Source organism: Alexandromys fortis, unplaced genomic scaffold (assembly GCF_014885135.2).
Source record: "Alexandromys fortis isolate MF-2015 unplaced genomic scaffold, M_Fortis_MF-2015_v1.1 scaffold_58, whole genome shotgun sequence".
Classification (NCBI taxonomy): Eukaryota; Metazoa; Chordata; class Mammalia; order Rodentia; family Cricetidae; genus Alexandromys; species Alexandromys fortis.
Genome location: NW_026067940.1, coordinates 3521371 through 3535777, shown reverse-complemented (window position 1 = coordinate 3535777; position 14407 = coordinate 3521371). Strand labels below are relative to the sequence as shown.

The following is a 14407-nucleotide window of genomic DNA, read 5'->3' as shown; positions in this document are numbered from 1 at the left end:
TATATATATATGACATAAACTTTGTGTATGAAGTTTCTCATCCAGAGAAGATACGCAGGATAGCGGAGAAGTGGTTTAGCACGTGTGTGACAGAGGCAATCTAAGACAAATCCACAGACCAGGGAGGCAAGGCAGGAAGGAGCAGCAGGAGGAACATAGCACCAGATGGAGAAGTCAGAGCCCAGAGTGGGGACCCGGGAGCAGAATCCAGAGCCGGCACTGGGGAGGAAGCAGAGTCGGCGCCTGGGGAATCTCCTGCGGAAGCTGCAGAAGCAGGGCCAGGTGTCCTGCTCGAGGGCTGGGAAAGGCCTGTGGCCCTGGCGCACGACGCGCACTCACCCCGGGTCCCTCCCCGACGCGGTAGGTGAGCTCCAGCTGGAAGCGCTCGCCGGCGCGGCAAGGCTGCGGGAAGGCCACGCACAGGGCCTGGCCATAGTGCGAGAAGGGCTGCGTGTGGAACTGCACGGGCTCCGCGAGCGGCTGCTGATCTCCGGGCTGCCCCCGCCGCAGCGTCGCCGCCGTCACCTGCAGGCAGCTGTGTGAGTCCAGCCGCAGCTCCGAGGCGCCCTCGGGCAGCAAGCAGCGCAGTTCCAGCACCACCGTGCCGTTCAAGCCGCGGCTGCCCGGGCCCGGGCCCGGAGGCCCGAACTCGGCCCGTAGGTCCAGGTGCAGGTGCAGGATCTCGAAGGCGCGGAAGCTGGAGGCCGAGGCCACGTCCACCGCCTGCGCCGAGTGCAGCGGCCGCCGGGCCACGCCGCCGCGGCTGCCGGGACCACTGCTCTCCATGGCTCCTGAGCGGTTAGTTGCTCACCCGCCGGGAAAACGAGCGGCTCCGCGGGCCCCGGCAGGCTCCGCCTCGAGGCGACGCGCCACCGTGGGCCCCGCCCCCCGAGGATTGCGGGCGGCCACCGCCCCTAGCAAATCTGGGCCACACCGGCTGTCCCCCTCCCTAGCAGCGCGTGTACCCTCGTTCAAACGGGTTCCTAAGCCACCTGGCGACCGAGGACGGTGGCGTGGTAGGTCACCCTTCGCCACCCTTCTTGTGGATTCCCCATCCTCTGAACAGTCAGCAGGATGAGGGGACAGAACCTGGACTGGAAGGGTCTGTGTCTGAAATCTCACTCTGTGTGACATCTTGGACAAATTGCCTGTAATACAGGAGTTGTAACGCTGTTTCTCTGTCGCCTAATAAACAGTCACTCCATTCCTCTGTGATCTGACACACAGTGATCTTTAGAGTTTTGTGCCAGGAGCAGGGTCTTTTCTGTTGTTCTGTTATATCTATATATTCGTACTGAAAGACTCTAAATGCATTCGTAAGCTCCCTCAACTCTAAGACATTTTTCTAAAACCTTACACTCTATCTTGGAAAAGGGACAGTCGCCCCCCCCCCACATACACACACTTGCTGGACTGACTGCTCATCCCCCCCTGTGTCCTTGAGAATAATCTTCAAACGTAACTCCATTTTGGGAACTGAGGCAAATACAACCCACAAATGTTGACTCAGTTCCTGATGTATTAATTTAGTCACTGAACCAAAGGTCAGGATGACCCACAGATGCTCTCCCTTATCACCAGACCACGCAGCTATTTTCCTGCCCTGGAATAGACCAATCATTGCTAGTAACCCTTTGAAGAAGCCAATCCAGTAAGTTGGAAAACAACCTACAGGTTCCCCCCTTGTGTCTGTGGCTTTTCGCTTTAAAAGATGGGCTGTAACAGTTATGGAGGTCCTTCATATCCCGAACCTGAAGGACCCTGTCATGACAGAATAAAAATCCTCTTGCTTTTGCATCAATTTGTGGTTATGTGAGTGGTGTCTGGAGCAACTCCTCCCTGATGTTTGGACATCTAGTCCAACACTACCTAATTAATGGTTTACTTGTTACTATTTTTTAAATTTTTACGTGTTTGGGTGTTTTGCCAGCATATATGTGTGCCTAGTACCTGCAGAGGCCAGGAGAGGGAGCTGGATCCCCTGGAACTGGAGTTACAGGCCTTGTAAATCGCCATTTGGGTGCTGGGAACCAAGCCAGATCCTCACCAAGTGCTCTTAACCACTCCCTACCCTACAGTGTGTGTGTGTCTGTGTGTGTGTCTGTGTGTGTGTGTCTGTGTCTGTGTGTGTGTTTGTGTGTGTATGTATATTTAACTTTATGTGCATTGGTGTCAGAACCCCTGAAATGGAGTTACAGTTATTACAGACAGTTGTGAGCTGCCATGTGGGTGCTGGGAATTGAACCCTTGCACTCTGAAAGCACAGCCAGTGCTCTTAACCACTGAGTTCATCTCTCCAGTTCCTAAAGTTTCTATTTTTAAGTGAGTTCATTAAGGCTAGACTTGTTACTTTTTTTTAAAAAAAGATGTATTTATGTGTACAGTTCTGTCTGCATGTGCACCTACAGGCCAGAAGAGGGCACCAGATCTCATTACAGATGGTTGTGAGCCACCTACCATGTGGTTTTGGGAATTAAACTCAGGTCCTCTGGAAGAGCAGTCAGTGCTCTTAACCTCTGAGCCATCTCTCCAGCCCCTAAAGTTTCTATTTTTTTTAAAATGAGTTCATTAAGGCTGGTTAGGTCTCACTAGCTATTGAAATAATATGTAACTTTTTTTTTTAAATCTTACTATGTAGCCCAAGGTGTCTCAAATTGGCAATACTGCATCAGCCTGAGGAGTTCTGGAATTCCACCACTCTTTGATAATATGTATTTATCCACGTTGGATCAAATCCAGGGTCTTATGTATTGAAGGCTGACATTGTAAGCTTGGAGCTCATTAGATGTCACTTGAACTTTCCTTGTGTGTGTCAGTTTATTGACCGAACCACATCACTGCATTTTTTTCCTCTGTGCCAGCTCCTTGTAGAAGCCACAGAGGAAGGGATGTGTAGCCATTCCCTAGAGATGGAAACATTCGCTCATAGAGGAAGGTCATACAATTTAGGTAGCTCAGTGTTAGGGGCTGCAGACCCGCAGACCCTCAGACCCTGGATTTTCTATGACCCCTTGCCTGCCGGAGTAAACAACTTGTTTTCCTTTGCTTGCAGCTGCTCCAAGACCCTCAGGAGTTCCTGATGGTAGGGGAGTGGTTTTTAGATTTTTGGATTTGAAAAATCTCAAGAGCTAGGGTGTAGCCATTAGTCAAGGAGAGCCCTATATAAACTGCCCTGGAACACATAAAATTGGCATTCTTATTTCAAGAGTGACCCATGTCTCTGTGTGTTTTTAATCCCCAGACCCTTGCCCGATGTGGTTCAGGCACCACAGCTCAAAGTGACAGGGTTCACAAGGTTATAAAATAGGAGCCAGGTGGTGGTGGCACACACCTTTGATCCCAGCTCTAGGAAGGTCGAGGCAGGTAGATCTCTGTGAGTTCGAGGCCAGCCTGGTCTACAGAGTGAGTTTCAAGACAGACAGCCAGAGCTTTGTTACACAGAGAAACCCTGCCTTGAAAAACCAATAATAAATAATAAATAAATAGGAAAAGAAGTAGGAACTAAAAAAGAAGTTAGGGAGAGGACACTCCTGTGGAGCTGTGGGTAGGTTTCTCTGGCCAGTCCACAGTGTGCTTACTGTGTCTCCGCAGGAAAAGTAAAACAATAGTTAGGAAGTCTGTTATCTCCATCATCTAAAGATAAAATTCCCCCAGCACTTGAGATGGAACCGAAAGGCTCACCCGTGCTAGGCAGATGATTTACCCGTGAACTATACTCCCAAGCCCCCTCTTTCCTCCTTTGAGACAAGGTCTCACTAATACAGCCCTGGCTGACCTAGACCTCTCCATGTGGACCAGCAGGCCACGAACTCAGAGATGCATCTGCCTCTGCCGTGATTCACATCTTACATGCTGGGATCTTTTGTCCTAACCTAATGCAGCGAAAGGCCCAAGTAGGAGGGACTTCCCAGTGACAACAGAGCACCTGTGTATTATGCTTACCAAGAAGCTGGCTCAGGAGACGTGGCCCCTCCACCTCCAATCCAAATGTGTTTAAAATGTCCTCCAAACTTGCCCTGTCCTGGGTCAGGCGGCTGCTGCCCCGCCCTACTTCTAACTAAGTAAAGGGGAGAAGGAAAAACTGCAAGCAGCTAAGGGTACTAAAAACACCGAGGCCTTAAACAGCCTAAAGATAAGCTATTCCAACAACAACAACAACAATAAATACTATTGTTTATCCCATCTGATAAAAATTCCCAAGGAAGGGTGGGGAAACTTATCCAGGAAAAGCAGCTAGGTCAGGAATCCCAACTGACTCCTGACTTCCCCAGTCAGCTCCTGCCGGGTGTTTGTAAGCTCTCATTTGATATTATCATTGCTTCCTAACCCCGCTACTTCTGCCAGGGCTGCCGATTTCTAAGTGCCCGATCTGACAGTGATCGGCTGTCCATCTGCTCCCTGCTATTGGTTCTCTCACTCTGCTTGCTGCATGACTGCTGAACTCACTCATCTGAAACAGAACATGGCCACCCTGATTCTCCGGACTGCATAGAACAACAGGCACTTAGACTTTGCATCCTGTTATTTATTCCCCCAATAAAAGGCACTAGTGCTTTTATTAGAGACTGATTCTAGGGGTTGGGTCAGGAAATACAGAAAATGATCCTAGAGCAGTGCTCTCAACCTGTGGGTTGTGATTCCTCTAAGGGTTGAGTGACCTTTTCACAGGAGTCACCTAAGAACATCAGAAAACACAGTTACATTATGATGCATAGCAGTATCAAGACAGTTATGAAATAGTAATGAAATAATTTTATGGTTGGGGGTCACCACAACATGAGAAACTGTATTAAAGGGCCACAGCATTAGGATGGTTGAGAACCACTCTCCTAGAGCATGTTGTGGTTGTGAAAGTAAGAAAGCTCAAAACCAAAACAATGGAAAAACTGAGGGCTGGTGAGGCGGTCTGAATAAAAATGGCCCTCGTAGGCCCATATATTTGGATGCTTTGAAAGAATTAGAAGGATGAGGTGTGTCGTGTGTTGCTGGTTTGTGCTTTGAGATTTCAAAATCTCATGCCAAGCTCAGTGTGTCCCTTTCTGCTGGATCAGGATGTAGAACTCTCAGCTACTTCTCCAGCACCATGACTGCCATGTGCCACCATGCTCCCCACCATAATGATAATGAACTAAACCTCTGAAACTGTGAACAGGTCTCCAATTAAACTTCATATGTAAAAGCAAAAAAAAAAAAAAACAATAAAAGAATTTCTGGAGTCATCACAATCCCTGACTTCAAACTCTACTACAGAGCTACAGTACTGAAAACAGCCTGGTATTGGCATAAGAACAGACAGGAGGACCAATAGAACTGAATAGAAGACCCAGATATCAATCCACACATCTTCGAACATCTGATCTTTGATAAAGTAGCAAAAAAATATCAAATGGAAAAAAGAAAGCATATTTAACAAGTGGTGCTGGCATAACTGGATATCAACATGTAGAAGAATGAAAATAGACCCATATCTATCACCATGCACAAAACTCAAGCCCAAATGGATCAAATACCTCAACATTAAGCCAGCCTTATAAAAGAGAAAGTGGGAAGTACACTTGAACGCATTGGCACAGGGAACCACTTCCTAAATATAACCCCACCAGCATAGACACTGAGAGAAACAATCAATAAATGGGACCTCCTGAAACTGAAAAGCTTCTGTAAAGCAAAGGACACGGTCAACAAGACAAAACAACAGCCTACAGAATGGGAAAAGATCTTCACTAACCCCACATCAGACTGATCTCCAAAATATACAAAGAACTCAAGAAATTGGACACCAAAAGATCACATAATCCAATAAAAAAATGGATTACAGACCTAAACAGAGAACTCTCTGTTTCAACAGAGATTCAACAAAGGAATCTAAAATGGCTGAAAGATACTTAAGGAAATGTCCAACATCCTTAGTCATCAGAGAAATGCAAATCAGAACAACTCTGAGATTCCATCTTACACCTGTAAGAATGGCCAAGATCAAAACCACTGATGACAACTTATGCTGGAGAGGTTGTGGGGAAAAGGGAACGCTTCTGCATTGCTAGTGGGAATGCAAGCTGGTACAACCCCTTTGGATGTCAGTGTGGCGATTTCTCAGAAAATTAGGAAACAACCTTCCTCAAGACCCAGTAATACCACTTTTGGGTATATATCCAAAGGATGCTCAATCGTGCCACAAGGACATGTGCTCAACTATGTTCATAGCAGCTTTGTTTGTCATAGCCAGAACCTGGAAACAACCTAAATGTCCCTCAACCAAAGAATGGATAAGAAAAATGTGGTACGGTTACACAGTGGAGTACTACACAGCAGAAAAAAAAATAACGACAGCTTGAATTTTGCAGAAAAATGGATGGAGCTAGAAAACATTATTTTGAGTGAGGTAACCCAGACACAGAAAGACAATTATCACATGTACTCACTCATAGGTGTTTTTTTTTAAGATTTATTTATTATGTACACAGTGTTCAGCCTCCATGTATGCCTGCAGGCCAGAAGAGGGCACCAGATCTCATTACAGATGCTTGTGAGCCACCATGTATGTGGTTGCTGGGAATTGAACTCAGGACCTCAGGAAGAGCAGTCAGTGCTCTTAACCTCTGAGCCATCTCTCCAGCCCCCTCATAGGTGGTTTTTAAACATAAAGCAAAGAAAGCCGGCCTACAAACCACAATCCCAGAGAACTTAGACAACAATGTGGACACTAAGAGAGACTTACATAGATCTAATCTACATGGGAAGTAGAAAGTAGAAAAAGACAAGATCTCCTGAGTAAATTGGGAACATGAGGACCTTGGAGGAAGGCTGAAGTAGGGAGGGGAGAGGCAGGGAGGAGAACAGAGAAAAATGTAGAGCTCAATAAATATCAATAAAAAAAGACATAAATAACTTTAAAAGCATCACAGTCCTCACAAACACATTAAAACTTCAGTCTCGAGTCCAGGTCTGGTCCTGCTCACATTGCCTTTCCTCGCGCACCACCGGGATGAAGCCCATCCTGCTGCAGGGCCATGATCGGTCCATCGCACAGATCAGGTACAACCGCAAAAAAGACATCCTTTTCACCGTGGCCAAAGACCCTATGGTCAATGTGTGGTACTCTGTGAATGGCGAGAGGCTGGGCACCTGCATGGGCCATACTGGAGCCGTGTGGCGTGTGGATGCTGTGCATGTCCTTACTGGCTCAGCTGACAACAGCTGTCGTCTCTGGGATTGTGAAACAGGGAAGCATCTGGCTCTACTGAAGACCAACTCAGCTGTCTTTACCTGTAGCTTTGACTTTGGGGGCAACATCATCATGTTTTCCACAGACAAGCAGATGGGGTACCAGTGTTTCGTGAGCTTCTTTGATCTACAGGATCCAAGCCAGATCGACAGCAATGAGCCCTATGTGAAGAACCCCTGCAATGACTCCTAGATCACCAGTGCCGTTTGGGGACCCTTGAGGGTGTGCATCGTCGCAGGCCATGAGAGCTCAACCAGTACAGTGCCAAGTCTGGGGAGGTGTTGGTGAATGCTAAGGGACACTCCCGGCAGATCAATGACATCCAGTTGTCTAGAGACGTGACTATGTTTGTCACTGCATCCAAGGACAACACAGCTAAGCTCTTTGACTCCCTGAGTCTTGAACATCAGAAGACTTTCCGAACAGAAAGTCCCGTCAACTCAGCTGCCCTCTCTCCCAACTATGACCATGTGGTGCTGGGAGGTGGCCAGGAAGCCGTGGATGTAACCACAACCTCCACCAGGATTGGCAAGTTTGAAGCCAGCTTCTTCCATCTGGCTTTTGAAGAGGAGTTTGGGAGAGTCAAGGGCCACTTTGGACCCATCAACAGTGTTGCCGTTCATCCTGATGGCAAGAGCTACAGCAGCGGTGGCAGAGAGGGCTATGTCCGCGTCTGCGTCCATTACTTCGACCCACAGTACTTTGAGTTTGAGGCCTAAGAAGTTGTATCTCAGTGCACACCAGGGAAGCTGCTCAAGAGGGATTTAATTCTGAGAAATAAATTAGTTTGTTAAACAAACAAACAAAAAAGCCCTTCAGTCTTTTCAAAATATCCAATCTCTCTAAAAATCCAAAATCTCTGTTAAAAGTTCTAAGTCTAAAAAGAAAAAAATTCCAAGTCTTCCAGCTGCGGGCTCCTGTAAACATCAAAATTAAATTAAATACCTTCTCACTTCAAGAAGGAAGAACCAGGGCAGAGTCACAACCTGAATGAAGCAGAACAAACTCCAATTGTACAAATAACTCCACATTCAATGTCTGGATTCACTCAATCTTCTGGGCTCCTTCAAGGGCTTGGGTCACTTCTTCTGCTCCACCCTCTGCGGCACACACAGCTTTTATCTAAGCTCCGGCGGGCTCCACTCCTGCTGCTGATCTGGGTGGTCATCCCGTGGTACTGGCATCTCCAAAATGCCAGAGTCTTCTGCTGCAACTAGGCTGCACTTTCCTCAATAGCCTCTCCTAGGCTCTCCTCATGGTAGCAAGCCTCTTCTCTGCATGAGCCCTTCAATCCTGGGCTTTCGATTGCGGCTGAGTCTGTCCCTTCACCAATGGCCTCTCCTGGCCTCTCACAGTGCCAGGCCTCAGCTGTGCTCCATGGCCCCATCACACCTTCAAAACCAGTACCACCTGGATGATTCCGACAACCAAGTTTGGCTGCTAGTGCAAGGCACAACCTTGGTCACTCTGCAAAACAGCTTCAGTGTTCTTTTAGGGAACACTTCCCAGAAGACAACAACGCTGTTTTCTCTCTTTATTGTTTTTGTTTTGTTTTGGAGACAGGGTTCCTTGTGTAATCCTGGAACTCACTCTGTAGACCAGGTTGGCCTCAAATTTAGAGATCCATTTGCCTCTGGCTCCCAAGTGATGGGATTAAAGGTATGCTCCAACATACCTGGCTTGCTGGTCTTTGTTTTGTTTTGATTTTGTTTTTGTTTTTTTGAGACAAGATTTCTCTGTGTAGCTTTGGTGCCTGTCCTGGAACTCACTCTGTAGACCAAACTGGCCTCAAACTCACAGAGATCCGCCTGCCTCTGCTTCCCGAGTCCTGGGATTAAAGGCGTGCGCCACCACTGCCCAGCTTGCTGGTCTCTTCTCAATCACCACTAACTTCTCAGCTCCAGCAACCAGCACCTATGTCCCAGCAAAGCAAAGGCTTCACTTCAGTAGCTATGGTGTCTTGCTAATCATAGCTGATCCTTCAGCCCCAGCGAACCAGAACCTCAGAATCTTTTTGTGGGAGGCGGGTTTAAGATAGGGTTTTTCTTAGTCCTAGCTGTCCTGGAACTCACTGTGTTGTAGATCAGGCTGGTTTCGAACTCACAGAGATCTGTCTCTGCCTCCCAAGTGCTGGGATTAAAGGTGTGCGCCAGCACTGTCTGTTGAATCATAGACTCTTAATTTGAAACAACAAATGACCCTGATAAAGTCTTCCCTCGCCAGACCTCCATCCTCCGCATTGCCCTCAGCATTCTTACGGTCCAAGCTCCTACAGCTCACCGAGCATCGAGCACTACTGTCTTTTCTAGCACGAACTCCCAAAGTCCTTCCGCAATCCTCCCCAAAACAACTTGGTCAGGTTTGTCAGAGTCACACCCCACTATCCTGGTAACCAACTGTCTTAGGGTTTCTATTGCTGATGAAACACCAAGACCAAAGCAACTTGGGAGGAAAGGGTTTGTTAGGCTCACACTTCCACATTGCTGCTCATCACTGAAGGAGTCAGACAGGAACTCGAGAAGAGCAGGGACCTGGAGAGGAGCTGCTTACTGGTTGGTTCTCATGGCTTGCTCAACCTGCTTTCTTATGGAACCTAGGACCACCAGCCTGGGGATGGCACCACCCTCAGTGGCCTGAGACCTCCTCCATAAACCACTAATTAAGAAGTGTCCTGTTGCCGGGTGGTGGTGGCGCACGCCTTTAATCCCAGCACTCGGGAGGCAAAGGCAGGCGGATCTCTGTGAGTTTGAGACCAGCCTGGTCTACAAGAGCTAGTTCCAGGACAGAGCTCCAAAACCACAGAGAAACCCTGTCTCGAAAAAACAAAAAAAAAAAAAAAAAAAAGTGTCCTGTTGAATTACCCAAACCCGGCATTTTCTCAAGCATGGCTTCCTCCTCTCTGATGACTCTAGCTTATGTCAAGTTGACAAAAATATTAATACATGTGAGTGATAAACACTAAATTCAGGATAATAGTTAACCCTAATGAAAGATAAATTTTAAAAAACTAAGAAGCTATGCATAAGAAATTCAACTGTCGCTGGGCAATGGTGGCGCACGCCTTTAATCCCAGCACTCGGGAGGCAGAGGCAGGCGGATGTCTGTGAATTCGAGACCAGCCTGGTCTACAAGAGCTAGTTCCAGGACAAGCTCCAAAGCCACAGAGAAACCCTGTCTCGAAAAACCAAAAAAAAAAAAAAAAAAAGAATTCAACTGTAAGACGGATTTTTAAAAATTTGTTTTAAACTCACTCGTTTGTTGTGTGTGTATGTAGGGCATGTGTGTGGAGGTCAAAGGGCAACCCATGGAGCTGGTCCTTCCTTTTACCAGGTGTTCCAGGAATCAAACTCTGGTCATCAAGCTTGGAGGCAGAGTGGTCTTACCTGCTGAGCTGTTTTGTCAGTCTGGAATATTTAATTTTTTATATAATTAAATAATTTATTATTACATTGTTGACTGAAATATCTATCTTCCAAAAGCTTCATACTTTCTCACTCTAGTGACATATCTGCCTATATTTTGTTTACTCAACATTTATCAAGTATTTATAAAATGTAGTTCCTGCTAAGTATAGCGGCTCAGACCTATAATCCCAGCAACTGTGAGGCTGAGGCAAGAGAAATGCATACCCTACCCACTGCAAAGTGGCTTCTACTGTCAAGATACCAGATTTCAACACCAACTAAAATTAATCCTGTGTCTCCTTCCCGTGTTAGTGGTGGGGTGGAATTGCTGAACTCTCATGAGAGCCAGAAACAGTCGCTCACCATGGGTAAGACGGGGTTCCCCCATGTTAACAGAAAGTCTGCTCCATCCCATCTGATGTGACAGGTTTGACAGACTGAAAACAATGTTTGCTCTCATTTTGTCTGTGCATTTGTGCAGTTACGTGGATGCCAGAGGTTGACATCTGGGGCCCTGGACTGCTCTCCACTTCTTTGGGGACTTGGCTCTTGGCTTCAACCTTGTTGAGACAGCACTTCTTGTTCTTTATTAGACTGCAGATTTCAGGCGAGCTGGTCTGAGGGCATCTGGATGATCCTCCTGTTCTATCAGATGTGCACATCTGGATGATCCTCCTGTTCTATCAGATGCGCACATCTGGATGATCCTCCTGTTCTATCAGATGTGCACATCTGGATGGTTTTTTCTGTTCTATCAGATGTGCACATCTGGATGATCCTCCTGTTCTATCAGATGTACAATCTGGCTTATGTGTTGCAGGGAGCAAACTAGGATTGTCAAATTTGCATGGCTAGCAAGTGCCCTGCTGAGCCAGCTAGCCTTCTTTATTTCATAGGTAGGATCTCTCACCAGTTGGCTAGACTAGCTGGCAAGAGCCCTGCAGATCCTCCTGTCTGTCCTACCAGGTGTATGTCACTATAATGCAGCTCTGAACTCAGGACCCTACAACAAGCTACCTAAAATCACCAGAATTCGTGTCTCCAGGCATTTAGCGTGTGAAAACAGATGTGTTTGCAACAGCGGGTACAGCTGTACCTACAGCTTCCAAACTGACTCAGAAATGGTGCTACAGGTCAATTGTGGTCAAGTTCAGATAGCAGGGAAATGGGGCAACAGGCATTTCAACTATGACTAATTCCACTAGTCCAGGAAGACCCAGAGAAACTCCCTCATCATGTACTTCTGATTACATTATCTATTAAAATGATTTTTTGGTGTTTCTAGCTTTTATCTTGGGCCCTACCAACTTTAGAATAGCTACCAAAAAATGTCATAGCAGTACTTTATTTTTGAAAAGAGGCCTCATGTATTCTAGGCTGGATTTGAACTCACCATGTAGCAGAGAAGATCCTGAACTCCTGCTTTTTAATAATGTTGGGGTTATAGGCATGTGCCACCACGCCCGCCTTATGCAGTGCTCAGAATCAATCTTGGGCTGCACTCATGTTAGGAAGTATGCTACCAGTCTTTATAAAGGTTGGTGGTAGAATCAAGCTGCCCTTACCCCTGTTCAAGAAGCAGCACTGGGACAGAAAGCCTCCGCTGACTACAGGATGGATGAAGGAAGGATATTTTCCAAGAACCAGGAAGCCTTGGAAACACCACCAAAAAAGGTTTTATCCAGTTTTCCATCTCATGCTCTGCATGTGGTGAAAATATAATTAAAAAACAAACAAACAAACAAACTGGCTATCTTTCTTTCACCTCTCACCTACCTATAGTTATTTCTAGAAAATCTATCACAGTCAAGAACTGTCTCGTGGGCTCCGGATGGCTCAGCAGTAGAGTGCTGCTCAGGATGAGCAAGACCCTAGGTTGACTCTCCAGTGCCACAAAGAAAAGAAAAACCAAGCCTAGTGCCATGCCTCCAGTTTCAGGACTCAGGAAGTCTAGGCACAAAGAAGGCTCACAAGCTCAAGGATACCCTGGATTATATAGCAAAACTATTTTTTAATTGATTTTTTTATTGAACTCTACATTTTTCTCTGCTCCCCTCCCCCCAGAAAAACTATTTTAAAACAAAAAAAATAGGGCTGGAGAGATGGCTCAGAGGTTAAGAGCACTGGCTGCTCTTCCAGAGGTTCAATTCCCAACAACCACATGGCGGCTCATTACCTAGTGTGCAGGTGTACATACAGAGCACTCCTATACATAAAGTATAAAGTTTAGGGCTGGAGAGATGGCTCAGTGGTTAAGAGCTTTGCCTGCTCTTCCAAAGGTCCTGAGTTCAATTCCCAGCCACCACGTGGAGGCTCACAGCCATCTGTAATGAGACTTGGTGCCCTCTTCTGGCCTGCACTGTATAATAAATAAATTTTTTCAAAAAAAAAGTATAAAGTTTAAAACAAAACAAAAAAATAACTCATGTGTGCTATACTGAAAACCCTAGAGTTACCCAATCAAACGTCAAAACCATACCAGCATTACACGTGAAGCCAGCATCAAGGAGCGGGAGTTCTCATGAAAGGAACTTACTGACCTGCCATCTAAAGATGCTCCAACTGGATGCTCTGATGCACATTTCCTTATTTTATAATGGAAAGCCTGAGTGCTGGACATCTAACATTTATTACAGTTTTAGGGAAACACAAATCAAAGCCACAGTGAACTAGACTCTCAAAACAACAAACCTAACCTCAACTACAATGGCGTACCACTCCCCACGTCAGGAGGGCTACAAAGTTTCTTTAAAGGGAGAGTGGCTGTGGGTAGCCTTCTTCGGTGGTTTTATGCCTGCCTGGCAGACAAGAGGGCTGGGGTTTAATCCCTAGCACTGGGTGGGAGGATAACAAGCGTCATCTGGCAAGGAAGCAGAGAAAGAGAATCCTCTTACATTGCTCCTGGGAATAGTAAAATGGTGCAGCCCTTGTGGAAAACAAGTTTGGCAGCTCCTCAGAGTTAAAGATAGAACGATTACGTGACCAGCAATCTTAGGCTTAGGTAAATATCCAAGAGAACGCAAAGTAGGGACTCAAATAGCTATTTGCACTCCAGGGTATAATTCAGCATAGCTGAAAGTTGGAACAGCTTGTTACCACCATCAATAGTCAAACGAATAACACAAGAAACACTCAGACACAAAATTAAAGAATTAGAATTCCCAGGATGAATGGACCTGCAAGCATTCTGCTAAGTGAATCAAGGCAGGCACAAAATGAGTCTGTGTGATTCCATGCATACGAGAGACTTCAGATAGGCAAATTCAGACAGCAGATTACAGGGGTTGAGGGTAGGGGTGAAGGAAAGAAGCTACTGTTTAATGGTATAGAGTTTATATCAGTGTTTCACTGTTTTGAGACAGGCTGGCATTGAACTCACCATCCTCCTGCCTCTGCCTTCCAAGTGCTGAGATTACAACCAGCAGGCCAACAGGCTGGGCAGTGATTGCACATACCTTTAATCAAGGCACTTGGGAGGCAGAGGCAGGTGGATCTCTGAGTTCAAAGCCAGCCTGGTCTACAGAGCTAGTTCCAGGACAGGCTCCAAAGCCACAGAGAAACCCTGTCTTGAAAAAACAACAACAACAAAAAAGCCCCAAGCAAACAAAAAGCCACCATCAGGCCGGTAACACTCTGAGCACAGAGAACACTAATGCTAGGGGTTAAACACAGTGCTTGTATTTCCAAGCCACTGAAACACACCTACAAATGTCTACAATAATAAATAGTTTTAGTTTTATATGTTGTCTTTCTCTCTCACACACACACAATCCATAAA

The 14407-nt window shown here is 46.4% G+C and overlaps 1 protein-coding gene and 1 pseudogene across 1 annotated transcript in view; one reads left to right on the top strand and one right to left on the bottom strand.

Annotated features, from left to right (window-relative positions):
* The window catches only part of Rnpep (arginyl aminopeptidase), a 21062-nt gene extending 20214 nt beyond the window's left edge, over positions 1–848 (bottom strand). Inside the window, exon 1 of the mRNA XM_050147785.1 lies at positions 340–848. Within this exon, the coding sequence (XP_050003742.1) occupies positions 340–786 (447 nt within the window). The 5' untranslated portion in view covers positions 787–848. The remainder of the gene's footprint in view (positions 1–339) is intronic.
* A 5789-nt stretch (positions 849–6637) lies between these two features.
* LOC126504974 (eukaryotic translation initiation factor 3 subunit I-like) lies at positions 6638–7944 on the top strand (annotated as a pseudogene).
* The last annotated feature ends 6463 nt before the right edge of the window (positions 7945–14407 follow it).